This window comes from Callorhinus ursinus, unplaced genomic scaffold (genome assembly GCF_003265705.2).
Source record: "Callorhinus ursinus isolate GAN/ISIS: 27379988/994484 unplaced genomic scaffold, GSC_fseal_2.0 scaffold7, whole genome shotgun sequence".
Classification (NCBI taxonomy): Eukaryota; Metazoa; Chordata; class Mammalia; order Carnivora; family Otariidae; genus Callorhinus; species Callorhinus ursinus.
Window position 1 is genome coordinate 65,032,840 of NW_027397069.1, and position 22,706 is coordinate 65,055,545.

General features: G+C 41.2%; 1 protein-coding gene and 1 long non-coding RNA gene across 5 annotated transcripts in view; one reads left to right on the plus strand and one right to left on the minus strand.

Moving 5' to 3' along the window:
• Positions 1–22,706, minus strand: part of FRY (FRY microtubule binding protein) — a 447,132-nt gene that overhangs the window by 250,543 nt on the left and 173,883 nt on the right. For 2 of the 4 annotated variants that reach the window (XM_025875084.2, XM_073894718.1), the window contains exon 1: positions 14,497–15,332. The exons of the other annotated variants lie outside the window; for them this stretch is intronic. In XM_025875084.2, coding sequence (XP_025730869.1) covers positions 14,497–14,566 — 70 coding nt within the window. In that variant the 5' untranslated portion in view covers positions 14,567–15,332. Of the gene's footprint in view, positions 1–14,496; positions 15,333–22,706 lie in introns of those variants that run through there. 4 annotated transcript variants of the gene reach the window in all.
• On the plus strand, positions 1,100–12,012 carry LOC141373126 (uncharacterized). The gene is made up of 2 exons (XR_012378827.1): positions 1,100–3,318; positions 9,710–12,012. It is a non-coding gene; the product is annotated as an uncharacterized lncRNA (long non-coding RNA).

Below are 22,706 nucleotides of genomic sequence, written 5' to 3' on the forward strand. Positions count from 1 at the left end.
GATGTGGGAGACGTCATTTGGGATAGAGAAAGCATGACAGGTTTTAACAATGTTTTCAATGAACAAGAAAGAAGAGCTGAAAAGGACTCCAGTTTCTTGCCTGGGACTAACTGATCATGAAATTCAGCATTTAAGATGAGGAAGCTGAAGAGAATAATGGACCTGGAGGAGAGAGAGAAAGTCGCAGCTTCACCGGGCTGGTGAGAAAAGATTCGGCTTTGGAGATAACTATCAGCAATATAGGAAAACAGTAGGGAAGATCTTGCCTTAGGGGTCAATGAGTAATATTTATGCACAAACAAGAGTCACTCTTACTCATACATGCAACTCATCTTTCAGGGGGTTGATTACGGGTCATATTTTATTATAATTATCAATTTATGTTGGTCTCTTTCTATTTTTTTTAATTTTAAAGATTTTATTTATTTATCTGACAGATAGAGAGACAGCGAGAGAGGGAACACACGCAGGGGGAACAGGAGAGGGAGAAGCAGGCTTCCCGCTGAGCAGGGAGCCCGATGCGGGGCTCGATCCCAGGACGCTGGGATCATGACCTGAGCTGAAGGCAGACGCCTAACGACTGAGTCACCCAGGCGTCCCTCTATTTTTTTTTTCTTAATGAGAATTTTTATTTAGGAAAGGATGTCCTTTGGATAGACTTCTTCCTTGATCTCATTGGCTAGGACTGTATGTGACCTCTACCTTTAAGGAAGACTGAGAAAAGTCCTTTCATTTTCCAAGCTCTCTCACATGAAGACAAGAGAGAAGCTCTTTTTTTTTTTCCTCTTTAATACCGATCACCAGGCTAACCCATCCCCCCACCCGCCTACCCTCTAGAACCCTCAGTTTGTTTCTCAGAGTCCATCGTCTCTCATGGTTCGTCTCCCCCTCCGATTCTCCGCCTTCATTTTCCCCTTCCTACTATCTTCTTTATTTTAACATATAATGTATTATTTGTTTCAGAGGTACAGGTCTGTGATTCAACAGTCTTACACAATTCACAGCCCTCACCATAGCACATACCCTCCCCAATGTCTATCACCCAGCCCCCACCACTCCAGCAACCCTCAGTTTGTTTCCTGATTAAGAATTCCTCGTATCAGTGAGGTCACATGATACATGTCTTTCTCTGATTGACTTATTTCGCTCAGCATAATACCCTCCAGTTCCATCCACCTCGCTGCAAATGGCAAGATTTCATTCCTTCTGATGGCTGCATAATATTCCATTGTATAGATATACCACTTCTTCTTTATCCATTCATCTGTCGATGGACATCTTGGCTCTTTCCACAGTTTGGCTATCGTGGACATTGCTGTTATAAACATTGGGGTGCACGTACCCCTTCAGATCCCTACATTTGTATCTTCGGGGTAAATACCCAGCAGTGCAACTGCTAGGTCGTATGGTAGCTCTATTTTCAACTTTTTGAGGAACCTCCATACTGTTTTCCAGAGTGCCTGCACCAGTATGTTGGTCTCTTTCACTAGACAATATTCTCCTTAAGAGTAGGAACTTGGCTCATGTTCAGCTAAAAGTCATCTTAGGGTATTAGAATCCAATTTTTTTTTTTTCTGCTGTCTACACAAACTGTGTCCAAAGGCTGAAAGCAGTAGGTAAATCAAGAGTGGCAAAAGATGCATTCCTCCTTATTTTCAGGAAGAATAATACATTCCAGAAATTCCCCCGGCAACTTGAATCACAGTTGCAAGCTTGCACTGAAGGCTGAGAGTAAGTGAGCTCCTGCCTCTTACAGAGATGCTGGGGGAAATGAAAACAGGAGGGAGCTGGGAATGGCTCCTGCTGGACAGCCAATAAGAACAGAGGTTCTGGAGCCAGAAGTAAATTTGAATCTAGGTGCCAGCACTTACTGATGCACTTTCCCTGGGAAGTCATTCATTCAGTCATTCATTTGTTCGTTCGTTCATTCGTCACCTATAGGGTGGTATTTTCCAAAGTAGGATCTGAAGTTTCAATGAGATGAAACTCAGTAGTCCTTCATAAATATTCTTAATAGACCATTCCAAGACTTAGCTGAAGGGTGCTGTGGATAGGTAGTAAAGTGAGTCAATAAAACCCTTTCAGATTAATAGCTGAATCTAAACAATGTGACTGAAATCTAAACCTCCCTGGAAAATATTGGTATTTCTACATAAATGGAAATACCCCAAAACAGGAAAATATTTTGGTCATTTTTTTGGTAATGACAAAGTTAAGGATATTTCATCTACTGCTGTTGGATGGCATTCAGATGAATTAATACTATATTTGCTCATTTTAATCTAATGACAGATTTCAATAAACCTAATATATTTCTGTTTTCTTTCTCTTTCAACAGAGAACGGGCTACAAGTTCTTGAAGGGCTCAAGTTTCTGATCTAGCAATATTCTCTCTTATAATTTACTTAAAAAAAAACAGACTCAATTTCTTATTGAATGGGCATAAGAAAAACATCAGGGAATGCTCCTTTTTTTTCTTGAAACTAGAGGCGGAGAGATACAGAATTTTTATTTGAGAACTTTCCCACTGCTTTTTGACAAATACCACTGTGGTAACTTAGTGGGAAATACATGTCAATATCCTTCTGCTCCTACCTGAGTTTAATCAATTTCACCTACTATTAATCAATGTCTTGATCTTGCAAAGAATGATGAGAGATAGCAGAGTTTAGGGTTTACCCTAGACTCTAGGTCTGATCCCTGGCTCTGTCACTTACAAATGGTATGCGTAAAACAGGGTCATGGTAAAGATTAGAGGAAATGATGCACGTAAAGCATTTACTATAACACGTGACACTTCTTAAGGGCTTATAAATATCAGCTATTATTACTGTGCTTAATGCAATGCTACGTAACAAAAGGTGGGAAGTTATTAATAGTCATCTACCATTGTATGGATTATATTTTATGGCAGTTTCTATTGTTGCCCACCCTTTTGCCTTGGTAAGAATCTCTATTTGTTCAAGTAGCAGGTAGTGGACCTACAGAATGTGGACCCACTCCAGCCCCAGGGCCTGCATCATGGTTTGTCTAAACCAACATGGTAATTACATTCAACTTTGCCAGGACTGGCATATCATCCACTTCCAATTAGGAATGCAAGAAGTTTGCTGGAGTCTTTGGCAAAATTTTCTCCTCCTTGCCAAAAGAAAGACCTAACCTGAACTCCCTCCCTTCCTGACTCTTAAGTAAAGCAAAGATGTTTGGAACTGAGATGGCCATCTGTGATCGTGCAGTGACAAGTCTAAAGATTGGATGGTCTGAGTCCTTGAGCTTCTAAATCCACCTGGAACTTCCCATCTCCAGACTGTGAGTTAGGTAAGCGAATTAAAAGTCTTTATTCTTTCAGCCATTGTGAAGTTATTCTAGTACTTCTGGCAAAAGCCTCCTAAAATGACACACATTTCAAATTACTAGATGGCAAGAAAAAGTTCTATTTATTAACCGTTCTACCTATGAACAGCAGGTCTGATACTGTACTGTGATTACTGACAAGAGGGATTCAGGATTTAGAATGAAAATCACTGATCAGAATCCTACTCAATCATTTCTATTTCTTTTCTTTATTTAAGTGGAACAGTTGGCTAATTTCAAGAGACAATAATTTGAATTTCAACTCCTTTGCCCTTCTAGGAAAATGGCAATAAGCATTGAAGTGCATAACAAAATGGTTAATAAGAGAAAGAAAAGAAGTTAATGTTAAAATAGATTTCTGGATATCTAAAATGTAGAATTTGAGAGACAGAATTTTTTGGAGAGAATGAGAATGAGTTCTTAATCATAATTTCGACCTTTCTTAAAACTCCAGCATTTAACATTGTTAAAATTTTTTTTTCAGTTGACAATGGGCCAGGTTTTCAAACACATTCAAAATTGATATCTCAATTGGCAGAAGCTAGGATTAGCTTTCCCATAATGATAGGGACTGGGGGTTTGTTAGTACACGGAACACAAAAATCAGCAGGGATTTATTCTTACTTTCCTATTTTCTTGCAACTGTATTCGGTCAAAGAAAATAGAGAAGAGGTTGTCCTGTACTCTCAGGCTGGAAGAGAAGATGAGAACAGGACTCAGGGCCACCATCAAACCCTGAGGGAAGTAAAACAAAACACCCAGTGTGGCCCAACACAGGGCCTGGCTTCTCTCTAAACTCTCTACAGAAGCTAAAATACTCATTAGAAAAGTGTAAGTTTAATTTTGGGAAGCTAAAATAGCACAAGTGATAGTAGAGCTAAGACCATGCTGTCAGTCAATAGCAAGGCCTCATTTTTAGGGCAGATTCATTAAAAATGTAGTTTTCAAAAGCTGCAAATTGAGAAGCTGTGTTCCATTTTTTTGAAGAAAAACCGCAATTTGTCTTCCACGTGGTATTCGAACTTGTAAATTTTAAACTAACTGCTTATAATTTGCGAAAGCCATAGGTGATCTATTCCCTTAGGGTAACTTTTTTAGTCGTAAAATTCTTTATAGCTTTCACTAGAGCTTTCTACTAGTCACAGGCATAAAGTACAGGTGGATGGTGTAACAAACCAGTGTTTCAGACAGATTTTTAAATACTATCTTGCATCCTTATGACCTTGACTTCAACACGGCTTAACCAAAACATAATATCTATTAAAACCTAGGAGAGTATCCTTTGTATGATCATAGCTCTAAAGCTTCCCGGATGTAACAATTTCTACAAGCACCATATCTCACTGCCGAAAGACATGCTTGTCTCCCGATCAAGAATGCCAGCACTTCAACTGGAGACAACCCTGTTCAAATTCACACAGTCACTTTACTGCCAAAAAAAACAAAACAAAACAAAACAAAAACAACAACAATAGAAAGAACCTGATAGGCTGTGTAGTATGACACCTATTTCTTATTCAGAATACTTAAAAGCAGACTAGTCCAAGAAACTGATCAAGCTTAGAAAGCCAGAGATCCAGTCTCTACTTATCGGTCAAGTTCAATAGTGTACAACTCAACCTCCTCCAGTTTGGCTTTAATGGCTTAGAAGAAATAACTGACACATATTGCGATGTTTACACACACCTCATTTTCAGTGCAGGTATTCAAAACCCCTCACATTAAACAGGTAGCAACAGGTGTCACGTTTGTTCCTTTCACATAAGGAAGTGGGGAAAGGAGGCAGTCAAGGTCACACACAGAAAAATAACAGAAAAACAGGGAAGAAAAACTTAATCTTATATTTAAACAACTGAAATATGTTATTGAGTTGACTCTTATGTAATACACCATTTTCTTGATTTGCCAGATTCTTCCTACATAAATATAACATTCGAATGGAATTTTACTAAAGTTTTGCCCTAGTTAATCTAATACCCCATCCTTTTCATGGCTGCCAAAATACATATTTACCTGGTTAAGTCTAAACTCAAAGAAGTCAGCCTACTGTCTCTTAAGCTCAGGCAAAAAAATTTTAAGGGAAATTTAATTGTATATTTCCATAATGTTGTGCTTGTGACATTAGCTGAGAAATTCTGAAAATTTCAAAGCTGTCTTTCACTGCTAAACTACTTTGCACTTTGCAATTGATTAAGAACAGCGGAGGCAGTCAGAGTTGTATATCAAATTAGAGTTGATAAAAGCTCTTAAAACAGACTTGAATGCCTTCTTGAAAAAGATTTCCACTCCCTTAAATGACATGACAACAAATTCTTACAGCAGCATAAAAAGTATTAGCTGAAATGTTATGGCTTTGGCTTAAATTTCCATCTGCAGCTCATCAAATGACTACACAGTAGAAAGGAATTAAACCCAAATCAGACTCATTAGAGAGTCTGATATGCTGGCAGAATATAAACTTCCACTGCTTTGCAGCTGGGGTTCTGGGTGACTAATATTTAAATGTTTGTGCTTGGATGTTCTGTGAGAAAGAAGAAAAGTGTAACCATAAAGGTGAGAGGTAGGATCGCGAACCTTACAGAAAGAGAATTCTCTCTCACACACAACCTCCTCTTTAATCTCAATGTTCTGAAGAGAGGACCACTCAAATGAAGAATGACTTAGCTTTAAATTAGTCCCAGGTCAAAATTCTGATAAACATGGTAAGTCTTCTTCACAGTTTTCTAATGTAAAGAATGCCTATATGAAACTCTTGCTGCCTCCAATACTGACATTAGTCAAGTGTCCCAGGGTAAATAATTTACCTTTCCTCTTCTCCTTCAGCTATCCTGCTAGGAGGAATGTTTTTGTAGGAATTTGCCTGCAAACACCAGGTTTCCAACAGTTGTCAGATGCCATGAAAGTATAAATCCATAAAGTTAAACTAACAGAATCTACTGAACACACTCTCCCACATAAAATTCTCTAGGACATAGACTGTCTCTGGAATACCACTGGATCCTTTCCCTGGGATTCTTCTGCATTAATTATTTCTGAGTTCTGAAACTAACAAGGAAGGAAGGTCAGCTCTAAGATCCCCGATGGTAAGACCCAGGTCTGATTCAGTTATGAAACTCCCAGAGAAGTGTGTCTGGTGCACGGTGCTCAAAAGGAAGTCCTGCATAGTGTTTATCTTGCTTCTCTGACACTGTGGAGTCAGCAAGGTATTCTGGAGCAACAACCGAGAAAAGCTGACTCTAAGATAGTAAGTTTTTGAGTATAATCCAGTATTGAAAAGTAAGTAAAGATGTTCTTATGGAAAAAGCTATTCCTATTACTCCTTCAAGCCTGAGAGACACTTTTCAACTCAAAGGAGAGAACATTTTCTTACTCGTATAGCCAACGGTTCTAGAGTGGAGAAATATTTAAATGAATATGATGAAAGGAATCTATCAAATGACAGAGATTAGTAAGGAAAAAGATGAGATAAAGCTGTGTACTTTATTTTTCACAAATGCCATTCACCTTTTCAGGAAGTGATTGCCTGCTAAATCTTCTGCACTGGGTTGTGGGCAAATAGGGGGTGATTCTCAGAAGGTACACACTGGAGAAAATTAGACATGTTTTGAGTGTTTAAAAAAGATGACTAGGAAATGGTAGGGCACAAATACATCCAGAAAATCGTAATACATGTTTTTTATTTAAAAATTTTTTTCATTTATTTATTAAATTTAAATTAAATTATGGGATGCCTGGGTGGCTCAGTTGGTTCAGTGTCTGCCTTCGGCTCAGGTCATGATCCCAGGGTCCTGGGATCAAGTCCCTCATTGGGTTCCTTGTTCAGCAGGGAGCCTGCTTCTCCCTCTGCCTGCCACTCCCCCTGCTTGTGCGCGCTCTCTCTCTCTGACAAATAAATAAAATCTTTTAAAAAGTAAATTGAAATTCAACTAATTAATATATAATACATAAGTTTTTTAAATAGACTCACCTCTGTGTATCTAAAGTATTAGATGCCAAGATATACTGCTTTTTTTTTTTTTAAAGTCCTATTCAAAGGTAAAGACCCTGGGCTAAAATTATTATTTGTCCATTTGAATCTGATCTGAAACCTCACAAAATATACCTATTTGATGACATCTGGGTGTCTCACAGCTCAGAAGCTCAACTTTGGGGGAATTAAGCCTTATCATCCTGAACCAGGAACATTTAAGAGGAGGCTAGTTTATTCATAATCAATGCATCCCATTCATCAAATGAGGTAATGTTTTTAAAGGTGCTGAGCAAACCACAAAGCACTAAATAATTTTATGATTTAGTACAAGCAAAGAACCTGCACAAAAACCTTGTGTATGGGGCTGACAAGCCACAGAACAGCTCCAACTCAGGAAAATGTCATTTCTCAGCCCAAACTCACATCTGAGCCCAATCATTTTGAATATACCATGAAGCTTAGAAATCTAGAAGTTACTAATAAGATGATCGGGACATAGGTAACCCATTCAATTCCTTGAACTGTACCCAGAAGTGAACTAATGAGTCATAGGTATTAAGATGTTTTGAAACAGATGTCTTTTAAATAAAGAGAATATTTCATGTTGTATCATCTGAATGTGCCACTGAAACATCTGAATGCTGGCAACTTTCTCAAATATCCTGGGCTGTTCCCAGATTGTAAAAGCATCCAGATCACCTCTCCTTCTTGCCCACTGCTGTTTGCCTATTTCAGCTCTTGTTGGCACCTTTACCTAGCAGCATGCAAAAGTAGGCAAAGAAGTTGAAATCAAATCATTTTGTGCTGCTAGCCTTATAGCAGGTTTTGTGGTGGACAAAACTGGTGCTATCAGGGAAAATGAGATCTCTGAATTATAGATTTCCATTAGTCCTGGAGATATTCTCCCTGTTCTCACTGCTAAAGATGATTAGGAGCTTGCTACCATTTCCTAAACAAATAGAACCTACCAGAGAAACCTCAGCATGGCAAGCAAATGACCATTCGGAAAGAAGTAAAGCTTATTTAGTATCTTTTTATTTACTAGAGCCATTTAAATCATATATTTATATATACTGTTAAAAAGCGGGAAAAAATCAACATGAAACACTCCTAACAAAAGAAGTGTAGCTTTTCACTATAATCTTTTATGCATGTGTTGTATGTTCAATCAAATGACCAGAGTGAACAAACTGTATTATGTGTAATAACAATGGTGAAGACGTCAATACTTAGTCCTTTCAAACAGGCTGTGCTAAGGAGATGGTGGTCTCCAGCACTGGTTCTTGGGAGGAAGTGGGCGGAGGGAGAAAGATTATGAATAAACTAGCTTCCTCTTCATGTTCCTGGTTGAAGATGATAAGGCTTAATTCCCCCAAAGTTGAGGTACTGAGCTCTGAGATACCCAGATGGCATCAAATAGGTATATTCTGTGAGGTTTCAGATCAGATTCAAATGAACAAATAATGATTTTAATCTAGGGTCTTTACCTTTCAATAGGACTTTGCACAGAGGGTAGGAGGCTAGAGAGAGAAAGAGAGAGAGCCTGTGCACTCTCACACACGCCCAAGCCTCAGGGTGCATAGGGAGGGAGGGGGCAAAGCGTTGGCAGTGTCATCAGCCAACAAGAATGAAAAGTATCTTATAAATCCCTAAGATCCCCAATGTTCTTGACCCTTTGATTATCCTATGGGTGATTTTTTTTTAAAGATTTTATTTATTTATTTGAGAGAGACAGAGCACAAAAGGGGGGAGTCAGAGGGAGAAGCAGACTCCCTGCCGAGCAGGGAGCCTGATGCGGGACTCGATCCCGGGACTCCAGGATCATGACCTGAGCCAAAGGCAGTCGCTTAACCAACTGAGCCACCCAGGCTCCCCCTATGGGTGATTTTTAAAAATGTGATTATCAGGTGGATTGGAGGAAAGTTTTATGGTGCTTACTAGCATCCTGACTTCGAGCAAATCATTTTCCCAACTCATTTTATTTTTCATCTGCAAAGTGTGGATAATAACATCACCTTGCAGGGTTATTGGAAAGAGTGAAGATAATAAACACAGTGGTCATATGGCCTCCTTTGCCCAGGGCAGTCCCAGTATAATTATTAACTTTCACTCTCAAAAGTGTCCCAGTTTGGACAAATAATGATGTGGTTGCCCTACATATAAATTACCAAGCGTAACATCTGACAGGGAGTGGGCCCTCAGTCAGTGTGACAGTTACTGTACTTCTAAAATTGTTCAAGCATATTAACAATGACAAAAAAAAAAAACAACACACAAAACAAACACACAAAACCCCCCCGCTCGTTATTGATCCTCATCACAAACCCAGAAGCAGGCTCTTTCTACTCAGAGTAGATGTTGATTTGGGGTTTCGTTTCTCATTAGGACTATAAACTACTTGGGCAGAGGTGACCACGACCTGAGCGACAGCACGTCTGATCAGACATCTGAGTGACAGGAACGCAGAAGTAACTACCTCCCCAACGCCTGGAAGGTGCTCGGTGCTTCCTACGGTTTCAGGGCACTGAGGGAAGCTCTTCTGCTCTGCAGCTGTACTGCTCTGCTGGATTCAGGCAACTTGGTTAACTTTAGTTTTCTACTTCTTCACCTCAGGTTCACAAAGAGGTGAAAACTAACACCTTGAGGTTTCTCTTAAGCCTTTCTTGTAGGGTCTTTGAGCTACACTGATGACATAAACAGGGGTAAGTCCTGCTCCGCACTCAGTCAATGGTGTTTCCCATCCCCATGTGCATGTGATCTCTCTCTGTCCCCAGAGTTAACCCGACACTAACCAGCATTTTCTTTTTCCTTCCTTCCTTCCTTCCTTCCTTCTTTCCTTCTTTCTTTCTTTTCTTTCTTTTCTTTCTTTTCTTTCTTTGTTTTTAAGATTTTATTTCTTTGAGAGAGAACAAAAGTAAGAGAAATCACGAGGGAGAGGGAGAAGCTGACTTCCCACTGAGCAGGGAGCCCCATGTGGGGCTCGATCCCAGGACCCTGAGATCATGACCAGAGTTGAAGTCAAGATACTTAACCGACTGAGCCACCCAGGCACCCCCGCTAACCAGCACTTCTATGTTGGACAGGAATATTGTCCTTCATCACCACAACTTAGCTCACTACGATATATCTGAAAAATGCCACATCCAATTCTCTCGAGTGATGCAAGTTTTTCTAGAGCAACATTAGACATTTCCCAATGTACAGCAGCCCTTCCAAAACAGGCAAAGGGCTTGCTCAGTTCCCCAGACCAGTTTATTTGTCAATGGAATTCTTGTTACGCAAAAAGAGTTAAGAAGTTTGCCTTGATGGGGTGGCAAGATATGACAAATGTAAGAAAGATGCAGACTGCCCTGGGAAGATCAAGACATTGAAGAAGTTTGGAATGTACCTTTGTTCATTGGGCCCTATTCGTTTGGACACTAGGAGGTAGACAGAAACACAAGGAATGCCAGATGGGTGGGAGAGCCCACATACTCCCTCTATATACATCACTAAAAAGTGCATACATCACTAAAAAGCACGCCTTCCTTTCCTCTGAAATAGCTTGGAACGATCTGCTCTCAACTTGGTAGCAGAGCTGAAAGGCTAAGAGGACTTCCTGCCACTGAGGCCGTAGCCAGGCCATCTTGAGTGCTGCTGGGAGGTATTTACTTAGGGGAGGTAGGAATATTCTAATAGTAGCTGAGGTAGAAAAGGGAGGAATGTTGAAAAGTAAATCTAGAAAGTAAATCTAAGGAAGCAACTATTTTTGGCATATTCACACAGCTCCCTTCTCTAAGGGTGTAGCAAGTGTTGACTACTCATAGAATATTCCACAAGTGATGTCAGGGGTCTGACTCTGATTTTAAGTGGGTTTAGAAGCGAGGGGAGCGTTGGAATACATTCATATTATTTTAACATTTATTGAGTGTTTACAATGAGCTAGATATTGTTCTCAGCGCTTTAATTCTTAAATACCTCATTTACTCCTGTGGAGTATCCATTCTTTTTGCTTCCATTTCACAGATGAGAAAAATGAAGCCGAGAGGAGTTAATTAACTGTCGAAGGCCACACAGGTGCAGGCGATAGAGACCTGAACCAAGCCTATCTTGTCCTTCGACTTGTGTGTTCTAGCTGAGGGTGCGCCAGATCAGGGGGCCCATGTGTGCACAGGCAGGAGTGAGAGCAGAAGAGGGGTGAGCAAATTAAATCCAGCTGGAGCGGAAGAACAATCAGGGAGAGAGGCTGGATGAGGAGCTCAAAAAGGGTCCTGAATGGCAGTCACAGACTCAGGGGCGAGAGAGAGTTGTGGTGGGGTCTTTGAAATGCAGGCAGAAGCCTCTCCAGAAGCCCCCCTTGGCGTCAGGGGGACCTTCAGGAGACCACCGGAACATTCCAGGTTAAACTGAGAAAGGCCCATGGAGGCTGTGCCTGTGAACACCACAGGGAGCAGCTGTGAGAATCACTGAATGGCTGTGGAAAAGCCTGGATATGACTGGGGAAGGAGCCACAGGACTTAATAGCGGGGGAGGTCCGAGGGGCTAAGGAAAGCCTCCGCAGTGAGGTCTACAAAGGACGTTTTATTTCCAGACATCAAGGCCATTTTAATTCCCAACTCCATTAAAATGAAAGGGCAGCCTGACAGAGTGGGCATGCCAGTGAAGAAGAGTGTCAAAATGAACAGTGAATAAAAAGCTAACACATCTCACCAAGGCAGCGACTGATTTAATTGACTTGTTAATTCTTCGGAGGAGACATATACATGAAATTACATTTCCCCCACAATGTGCCCTTTAAAAAAAATGAATGGAAACCTTAACGGACATGCTCATGGAATCATCCCTCCTCTTACTACCACCTTGCAAAGCAGTCAGCCATAGTTACACAGCTTGTTTTATTGCTTTTTAATTGTTGTACTTTTATAAATAAGCACCACTATGTAATTAGGAGCTGGCTTCTCCACTCAGGTATATGGGCAGGCATCCTGACCTCTCAAACCTGCTGCTGGCCAATGAGGAGCTGCTTGCTCCGTGATGCAGCCTCTCAGCCCCGTTACACTGAGTAGGTCAAAGCCCTCAGGCTACTGTTTTCTACGCTAGACAATCTCCTTTCTCTCTTTGCTACTGAAAATATGTAAAACCGAGAGCAAAGCTAGGTTAGAAGCAGGTTCGTGTTGCAACAAGCTTAAAGAAGACTAAGCATAAAGTCTATTTCCTCTTCCTCTTTCAAGAAAGGACTGAAGAGCATTCTGACTTCCAAAGGAACGCTAAAGAGAATCATCAAGTTCATGCTTCTGTAATGAAGAAATTAAGAGAGGGCAGGTATGGTGTCTCATTCACCTTTGCAGCCCCCCAGCCTGGCATAGTAGGTGTTGAATAAATATTTGCTGAGTGAATTTAAAGAATTCAACATTGTGTCCCAGATACTCTCAAAGTAGATATGAACAGTCATTTTGAACCATTTCCTGATGTGAGAGAGCGAGTGTGTGTGTGTGTGTGTGCGTGTGTGTGTGTGTTGGGGGGCAGGGTGCGTTAGGAAAGGTGGAGAGAATATATATACACTTTGTCTAGAGTAATTTGAAAATTGACAAGGGGAGAAAGATTTTAAAAGAAATCCCACTGGCCTCAGTATTGTCACACATAATTTTCTATCTAATGAGACAATGACAAAAATTGATAGGAGAAAATCATCTGGCCTTCGTGTACTCAAAATGATGATTCAAAACCACATACCGATGTCAAACTCAGAGTAAGTCTTTCCAGTTATTGGAAAACTGCTCCATTAAGAACTGTGTGTGTCAAACCCTTTTCATTAATCAAAGGGTGGATAGACAAAGGAAGGTTCATCCTGGAGTGTGAAGTATCACACAAATAATGGATCCAAGATAAATGAATTACGACTAGAACAAATAAAGGAATGCTATTTGGGTGACAGTAGGACTCCCAAATGGCTTCCCACTTGTAGAAAAACAGCCTCAGACAAGCCCCATCGTGTATACAGTGGTGCAAAATGACCTGGGAAAAAATGGTTTCTTTGGATATAATTTACAGACGCATATCCCTGAATACCTTAAGGCTGAAGGTACTTTGGCTCTTTTCTTAAAGCAATTATGGCACGGGTTCTCCTGCCCAGGTTCTGTTTACATAAGAACAATCTTGGCCACAGGTCATCTGGGTAGGAGATAATTAATCTCCAGCACTTTGAGCACAGGTAGGTTAATTAGCCATGCATGTAATACGGCACCAGAATTTTTCTTGGAAAAATTGTTTTGAATTTCAAACAATTAAGGATCTGTAATACCTGCTGGTCTTTTATCCAGAGCAAGCACAAAGGCTGTTGGAGAAATAGAGAAGACTTTGTTTTTAAACTATTCAGAAGACACAAGGCATCACTGATCACCTGAAGGCCTGGTTTTAATTTGATTGCAGATCCATGATGCCTGAGAGGTTGTCTTTTGGAAATATGTTATTGCTAAAATCTTTAAGTAGGTCAGTAATGGAACTTCAGAAGCCATAACATTCTGATATCCTAATAAATGATCAGGGTCAGAACCTTACTTTGTTTATATTTCAGCAAAGCATGTTGTCGGTTTGGACTATAACACATCAGGATTTTTACAAATCCAAATATTAAATAGCATTCTGAACACCATCCACACGGACAAGGGAGAGAGAAATAAACCTGCAAATGTCTCTATATACAAAAGAGATGAGTCTTAGGTTTTAGACTATTAAGTACTTTTTTTTCCTCCAGACAATACCCTAATAAAACAATTACGAAGTACTCTGAAACCCTGCCACACCCCTTCGATTAAACCACACTTCACAAAATACTTAGATAAAGCTTGATCAAATAAACATTAAGGCAGAAAATGCAGCCTAGAATGCCCCATCCTGCACTCTGCCCGAGTCTGAAGGGCCATCTCCCTTGAAAATTTAATCACACAAAATCTACTGTGATTCCACTGCAGCCTTTGCACTTCAGGAAAGCTACTTCAGTCTCTGACATTTTGATTTTCACAGCAGACCGAACCGAAAAGAAAAAAAACAAAAAAACAAAAAAACAAAAAAACAACTTCCTTGGCTCACAGGCTTATGCCTCCAGTTGAGATTTGATTTCTCGAACCTTAGGCAACATCCAGCAAACAAACAAACAAACAAACAAACAAACAAGGTTATTTTCTATTACTCACTATTACTCCAGGATTTCAGTAAATATTTGATACTGATCTCAAAGAAGCCGGAATCCTGCTGGCTGGCCATGTCGGCGGTTATACAAAGAGGCTCCCGGGACCGGACTGGGAGCCGCCGGAGGAGCAGGTACCGGGCGTGGAGATGTGCCTGTCACAGGTTAGTGATGTCAGCGGCGAAGAGGAAGGCTCTGCGGATCTACCTCCGGCACGGGCAGGGAGTCCTCATTTAAAGGACACCGAGGAGCGGGAGAGAGATGCTCGGCCACTCCTCCTTCTCCTCCTCCTCGTCGGGGTCCAGGACTTGCTTATTTGCTGGGTGCTGATCTGCCCGCGGCCCTCAGAGGCGGCGGCGGCGGCCACTGCTTTCATTTCTGGTCTGCCATAACCAGAGTGGCGCGCTGCCGGCCGCCCACATGCTCTGCTCCAGCCAGGTACGCTACCGAGGAAGTCCCCACCTGAACTGTGATCCGTTTTCCCCTGGGAGGGACGGTTTCTTGGCTGGCCTCCCTGACACGGTGCAGACAGCTCAGCCCACACTGCTCTCCGCAGGGCTGAGCGATGGGCTGGGAGCGCCGCCCCCTGCCCCTGCCCACGGGCTCAACCTGAGCCGCCACTCAGCCCCGGACTCAGCCGGCAGAGGCGGAGGCGGAGGAGCAGGAATTTCCCAGCTTCTGTGGCTCCTTGCTCTTCAGAAATGCTTCCCGGGAGCAGCCCGCGTGAGCACTGGCTGCTACTTCCCCTTGTGTCTGTCCCTGAGATATACACAACTGCATCGCGCTGCAGCAGGCAAAGCGGCACCCCTGGATCTGGTTGCAGTGACGTTTTTTTAAAAGCCCCATCTGTCAGCCTTGTTGCAGTAGGAAAGCTGGGCTTTTTCTTCCCCTTCTTTCACGGGCACAGTGGAAGCTGCACTTGGTGCTCCCCCCCGCCCCAACGCTTCCAGACAGGCTTGCCGTTTTGAGATGCACTCCACCCCGAAACGTGTGCGTCGGAAGGGGATGCTCAGTCGGCTTGTTTACAGAAATGTCAGGCTCCGCAACGGATCTGTTTCTCAAACCTATCATTTCTAAGGTTCGCCGAGCCCACGGTAGCTTATTTATTTGTATTAAAAGAAATGAGAAGCAAAGGCATTAGATTCCTTGCTGTACAATGGCTTTTTAGTTCATGAAATCTTGCTATCAGGTGTCCTGATTTCGGTTAGCTGTATTTCATGTTGTCATATAGCTTGACTAGGGGATTAAATAAGAGCATTCTAATTTTGACAGGCTGCCTTTCGGTAGGTGGGATTTGGCCAACCGTCCCGCAAGCCACGGAATACTTCTCCCCTTTCCAGTACATTTCTGATTAATATTTTCCAAAGGAATGAATAAAGCCATATTAATGATTATTGAACATGAAAAATGTTGGGCAACTCCCCTCAAAACACACAAATGGGACTTTTTAGACTAACAGTTCTTTTGAGAAATTGAAAGAGTGCAATATACTTTTAAGATGAAGAATTTTTAAAAAAATTTAGCACCACAGAGAACCAGTACTATGTCCTGAAATGCCCCAAGACACCGTCAATATAAGCTTTGCAAGCTCCTTACACTTACACAAAAGGCAAACCCTGAGCTACCAAGATTTCCAGCTCCACTCACAGAGCTTCATTCCCGTGAAGTCACTTATCAGATGGACTTTTCTCTTTTTCTTTTTAAGATTTTATTTATTTGAGAGAGAGAGAGAGTACATGAGCCGCAAGCAGAGCAAGAAGCAGGCTCCCCACTGAACAGGGAGCCCAACATGGGGCTCAATCCCAGGACCCTGGGATTATGACCTGAGTCAAAGGCAGAGGCCTACCTAACTGAGCCACCTAGGCGCCCCGGACTTCTTTTTCATGTACACGCATTCTGGAGTTGATAAGCTAATTTTGTTTTGTCACCTGTACTTTGAATGTATGGATTCCAAGTGAAACAGGACCCAAAGGTTTTACCTCAAAACAGCGATCACATACGAAAACAAAAACTAATATCCATACCCACCTTTCTGAGGCCTCTACATGGCAATGAATGAACAGGGAGGCTGTAAGGCACCTCGGAGTTAATGAGCACAAAGTCTCTCAAGACAGGCCCCAGATTCCTACCTGACTCCAGACCTTACTAGCTAGGAGAACTGGGGCAAGCTATTAATCTCACTAAACCTCAGTTTCCTCACCTGGGAAATGGGGTTAATAGTGGTGCCGAGCTCATTCAGTTGTTGGAGAGATTAGATGACATTATGAGTAAAATGCTCAGCACAGTGTCTTGCATATAATAAACAATTAAGTTTAGCGATATTGATATTTATGATGAAACCTTAGGGACACCAGAATCAAACTTTGGAAGTTAAACACGTTTGTACCACTGGTATGACTTAGAAGATATATCACTTTTGAACCCCAATGGTAACAATTTGGGGCTAGCAAGTTGGAGACATTTCAAAATCTGCAGTAAGCAAGCACGCTTTTATATATTGTTACTCAAGCATACAGAGATTCTCTTGGTCCACCTCATAAAAGGGATTTTTAGCTGGCTCTTCAAAGTTTTCAATCCTACTGTAAACATATTAATTGGCTGAGAATGCCACTCATATATATTTCAAGAGGGAATGATCATAAAATTTTAAATGCTATTGAGAAAAGAATGTTTTTAATGGCATCTCATTTTCCCTGTGAAGAGCGAATCAGTAAGAGCCCAGTTTCTGTCCGTTAGAACCTGAAATCGTGCTCATGTGTGCTTTTTTTCCTCATTTGAGTACCTTTAAAGAGAGCATATATTGTAAAAGAACAGAAAAGGACTTTTGTTTTGTTGAAAGGCCTACAAATCAAATAGAATGACACCTGCTGCAAGCTGGGATAAAACATTTATCCTTTTGTCTCCTCTCTGGCAGGGGCAGGGACACTTATAAAAAAAAAAAAAATGTAGTCAGAAAAGGCACCTGGACAGAGGGACCTAAAATACAAAATAAAATCTGAATTTGTCCCTGGCTTGTTATGAGACTTCAGATGTCATTTAAGAGGAATGAGGGACCTTTCCTTAATGATCTTAGGAGACCATATAATGAATCTTTAAGCAAGGGATTAGGCATAGATTTTGTTTTTTTTTTTTAAAGATTTTATTTATTTATTTGAGAGAGAGAATGAGAGATAGAGAGCATGAGAGGGAAGAGGGTCAGAGAGAGAAGCAGACTCCCCGCTGAGCAAGGAGCCTGACATGGGACTCGATCCCGGGACTCCAGGATCATGACCTGAGCCGAAGGCAGTCGCTTAACCAACTGAGCCACCCAGGCACCCTAGGCATAGATTTTGGAGGCTCAGAGAAAAGTAGCAGTAATACAGGAAAGCTGCAAGTTGTCAGGAAGTGGTATCCAAGAGTGGAAAAAAGTCAGAAAATAACCTGAGACATCATAATTAGTAATACCCTCTACATTTATTCAACACTAATACTGTGTTTAAAAATATCTATTTTATCATATTTAATCTTTCCCCCAACCTAAGAAGTACTATTAATAGCCCCATTTCATAGATGAGAAAATGGAGGCTTAAAGAGGCATAGAATAAGGTCAAGGTCATAGAGCTGACAAAATTTAAGTCTAGCAAATTTTAGAACGGAGTCATTTACTCCTTTCTCTCTCTCTCTCTCTTTCTTTCTTTCTTTCTTCCTTTTAATAACAAGCAAGGCAAGAATCATGGTTATCAACCTTCTTATCCAAAATTCAGGAAGAGATGCTAAGACCCTTGTTATCACTACACAATAGGAGTGCTTCAGGCCCCAATGGTTGTCCAGGACTGCTTACTGCCCTCCTGGTGGGCTCTAGCCTGGGGAAGGAATTGTTCCCTGGGGCTTTGCCCCACCCTGAAGGAACCTAGAGAAGAATGCTGTTATTTTTCATATCAATTTGATTCGTTGTACAGGTTGTGGTCCGTATAAGGATGCCGGATCCGGGGTAGGGTTGGGGCAAGTGAGGATGGCAAGCTCGTCTGAACTCTACTCTCCAAGCTGTAAAGGGATTGGAAATGGGCTGTGTCCACCCTGGTGTGTGCCACACATCTGCGCAATACTCAATCCACAGGAAGGGGTGCCTAATTGTGATCCATATAGCAAATGGACTGGTGGTGGCCTGGGGTGGTACAGTAGGAACGCTAAGAAAACAGAGCATTTCAAGAAGGCAGAGGCCAACTGGTCACCCATGTCCCAGCCTGCTGAGTGGCAGGGTGGGATGAAGGTGGTAAAGGATGCATGGACTGTATATTATAATCTGTGGCATTTAGCCATCATGCTAAATGTTCCTACTCTCTATTCTCTCCCTCCAGAAGAGCCACGTGTCTCTCAGTTGTGTATCTGCCACAGCCCCTAGCACACATTAAGTTCTCATGCAAAAAAACACATAGAGGGAGTCACTGAATGAACAGATGTGTCCGCATGCCTACCGCTATCTGTTGCCTGTGGAAAAAAAATGTACAACTGAAGTGCAACCGGTTTGTATTTTAATTCATATTGAATTTTTCTTTCCTAGCATTTCTGACAATTTTTTTGAGACGAAAATGTGTGGTGTTCAAAAAAATGTGAAAACAAAGCTAGGCAAACAATCTGGATGCTTGCCAACATCAAGAGGCTTCTCCTAATGATTTTAAAGAGTGTGATTGAGTTGATTGGGTTAGGGTTGGAATCCGCCCCCTTTCCCTGTGGATGGCTGCACGTGGGCGCACACGTGTAATTACTGTCAGAGTGACATGTACATTCATGCATAGAATGTATTAGAGAAGAGAAATGTTTTCCTAGCATCCTGAGGAAACAAAGGAAAATCACTTCTTGTAAGAAAGAACAGCTTTATTAATTTTTGCTCAGTTTAAAATTCCCCAAAAAGCATTAAATATATCCTATTCCTACAATTACCTATTGTTGCTTAATAAGAACAGTTCCAAGTCAAATTAAGCATCACCTGAGATCAATGGTGACAATTATGGAGAAGGCTTTGATTCTCTTTATGCAGGATGAAGTCCTTTAGAGATAAAGCAACAATATCAATCAAAAACTTTTTTGATATATTTTAGGTGCATAATTTTGGGCTGATCTAACTTGTGCTAAAAACACAGTAGAGGAAAAAAATATGAAGTGATGCCACATCATGTTCATCTCGTAAACAGAAAACTCAATAATCATTCCCTTAAAAAATCCAACCCACATACACACATCTTCACAAAAATAGATCCTGCAAATTTTGAAAACACTTATTCCATTACTATTCAGTACAAATACTTTTTTTTCCAAAGGAACTAAAATACATTAAAATGTTCTGAATGCCCCAGAACCTCATTAAAGCACAGCTTGTTGTTGCCCAGATTCAGACGTAAACAAGGAAAATCGTATCTCTTAAAATAGTTTTCATTAAAGATTAGCAGCAGAACCCATTTTTCTTCTCCACTCACCTCCTCTGCCAAGGAGTTTTATAAGGGACTGTGAGCCCTGACAAAGGAATCAAATGTCAGTCTACCTCATGGGAAGGCCATGAAGGATCTGAGCAGTGAAAGGCATCCGATGGCTGCAGGGAGCAGGGTCAAGTTTGAAGTCCATCCCCCTTGCTGCTCTGTGTGGGGAAGTCCCCCTCCATAAGCTCACAGTCACCCAGGGTGTGTTACAAGTTTAGCGTAGGGTAGGGGAATTCACATTAACCAAGCACTTGAGGTTGAGATGCTGCTAGGCTGTATTTCAGAGGACCTGTATGGACGCGCACTAGCAAAGGGCCACATCTGCTGGGCACCTGCAAGGCACATCTCAAAAAGTGGTGCCGACGCATCATTAGAATGAATTGGGACTCGGGTGTCTGTTAACTCTGGTCTCTACCCCTAGCATCTTCATAATGGGTGAAATGAAAATTGGGCCTCTCTCCCAACACTTCCCACTAATGTTCCTAATATTTGCTCTTGAATGGGGACTTCCAGAGCAAATTCTCCACGGATATTAATTAGAAGGGACACACTATATTATGCCAGAACCAAGGCCCGGGTCTCCCGCATAGGAGCTCTGTTGCTTGGCCGCTGAACACCTCCCAGCCTCAGTTTCTTTATCTGTAGAATAGTGTTTATCTCACGGTCTATTACGAGGATTAAATGAGCACATAGCCAGATGACAACTGTTAAGTAGCAGATCTAGAGCTAGCAAAAAACTCGGAATACCCAGCACAAAATACCCGCTTAACTCCAAAGTCAGGTTAGGGAAAGAGGGCGGGGCAGGGGGGAGAAAGAGAGAGAGAGAGAGAGAGAGAGACTGCTCATCACAGAGGTTTCCATCCCTACCCTCCACTGGCTGCCAGGGTAAGGCCAAAGTTTTGCCAAAGTAAAGAAAGCCTGCACTTGTGCACATACAAAAAAAATATTATTTAATATTTTAGTGCTTCCAACTTTCAGTGTCCAGGGTAAAGCCAAGTAGAGGTTCTGGTGAGCTTAGTATAGGCTCAATATCTACCTAATTTACTCTTCTCATTGACCTCTCAAGGTAGTGCCTACATATTTGAATATTAAGCTCGAGCTAAACCAGGAGATGTAATTCATACATATTTTGTCCGAACAAATATAAAGATTTGACCTCAATTTCTGCAAGGCACAGGAGTAGTTAATACTGTATTTATAGACTGTATGTGAAGAGAAAATATGGGTTTCTTCTGCTGCCTTTTATCGTGGAAGCACACAACTGGGCTGATAACTTTACTACCCTATTTTCAAATAGCACCAACAACCAGAGAAATTATTTACACTGAGATACAAACAGATCCAATATCATGAGCTGCAATAGGAGCCAACAATTAATACATGATTATAAAATATTAAGTCCTTTCTGAAGAAATAAAAATATGGCATTTGCTTTGCATGTCATTATTTACCAAAAATGCACAGATTGATAATAGGATTAAAAAAACAATTATATTAATCACTCTTCCCAAACACTGGTTGCCCTTGAAAGGAGAACTAAGAAAATAGTTTTTCCCTATAAAAATGATAATTAAACAAACAAAAAAAGGTGCATTCTCATAGTTGCATTTAAGTCTTTTGGCTATGGCAAGACATTTCCATTATTAAGTGATTAAAACTTAAGTACCTAATTTTAGGGCTAGAACTAATATTCCCACTAAAGTTCCTAATTTCATACACAAAAGTAAATATTAGATTTTAAGTCATAAGAGGCAGATCAACTTTTCCTCAAAGGTACCATTTAATGTATATAATTATTGAAATCTAGAATTTTAGAGTCAATGAAATTGGGAAAAATTGGAAATTTTGATTAGTTTTTTTATATCTTTGCTACTTAAACTTTACACATACTAACCATTTTTCTCTTTTAGGTGTGATCACATGTTTGCAGTTATCTACCAACAAAGTCTTGACTGGGAGTCAAGAAACTCTTTCTCCTACTCCTTACTCTGACCCTGATATGATGACCTTGGACAAGTTACTTTCTACTAAATGAGGAAAGCTGCTGCTTATCACCAGATGGGCTCATCTCGTAGGTTTGATTTTCCATAGTATTGGGAGGAGCCCTGGCACGGGGAAAGAACACTCCATAACAAATTATTTGATGTCAGTCTTTGGCATTTGTTATTTGAATCTTTTGGCAACAGATTCACCTTCTCAATTCTGTTCTGATAAAGCTAGGATCTTTAGGATCTAGGATCCTTTTGTATCCCATATAAAGCACGTGAGGGCTGATGAGGAGCAGCCATGGACACAGGACCAAAAAATAATTGGGAAGTAGAAAGAGATAAGTCAAAGTGAAAATGATTGAGTTGTCTTCTGTGAAGGTAATAAGGCAGGATCAAAGGGCTTCGTCTGGTTTAGAGGAAAACTGATGCACAGTCTATAACTGGCCAACGCCTGGAAACCAGGGATACACCATAGCTGAAAAGCAGCTCATTGTCCCTGAGATGAAGAGTTGAGCTAAGGAATTACAGATACATAGAAGAGCCCTTCAGGTGTAACAAATGTTCTAAAAAGAAGTGTCTACCTCACTGAGCATTACCGATTCAACCTTCACAGTGACCATCTGTCCACGGAGCTGCCTTTAGAGGAGTCTGACAACAGTGACGTGGAGAAACATGTGCATCGCCTTCGCCACCCCCAAGCACAGATCAATGTGGGAGAAAAGGTCACTCTGAAGGCCCAAGTAAATCCTGGAGGATAGAGACAGTCTTGCCAGGCA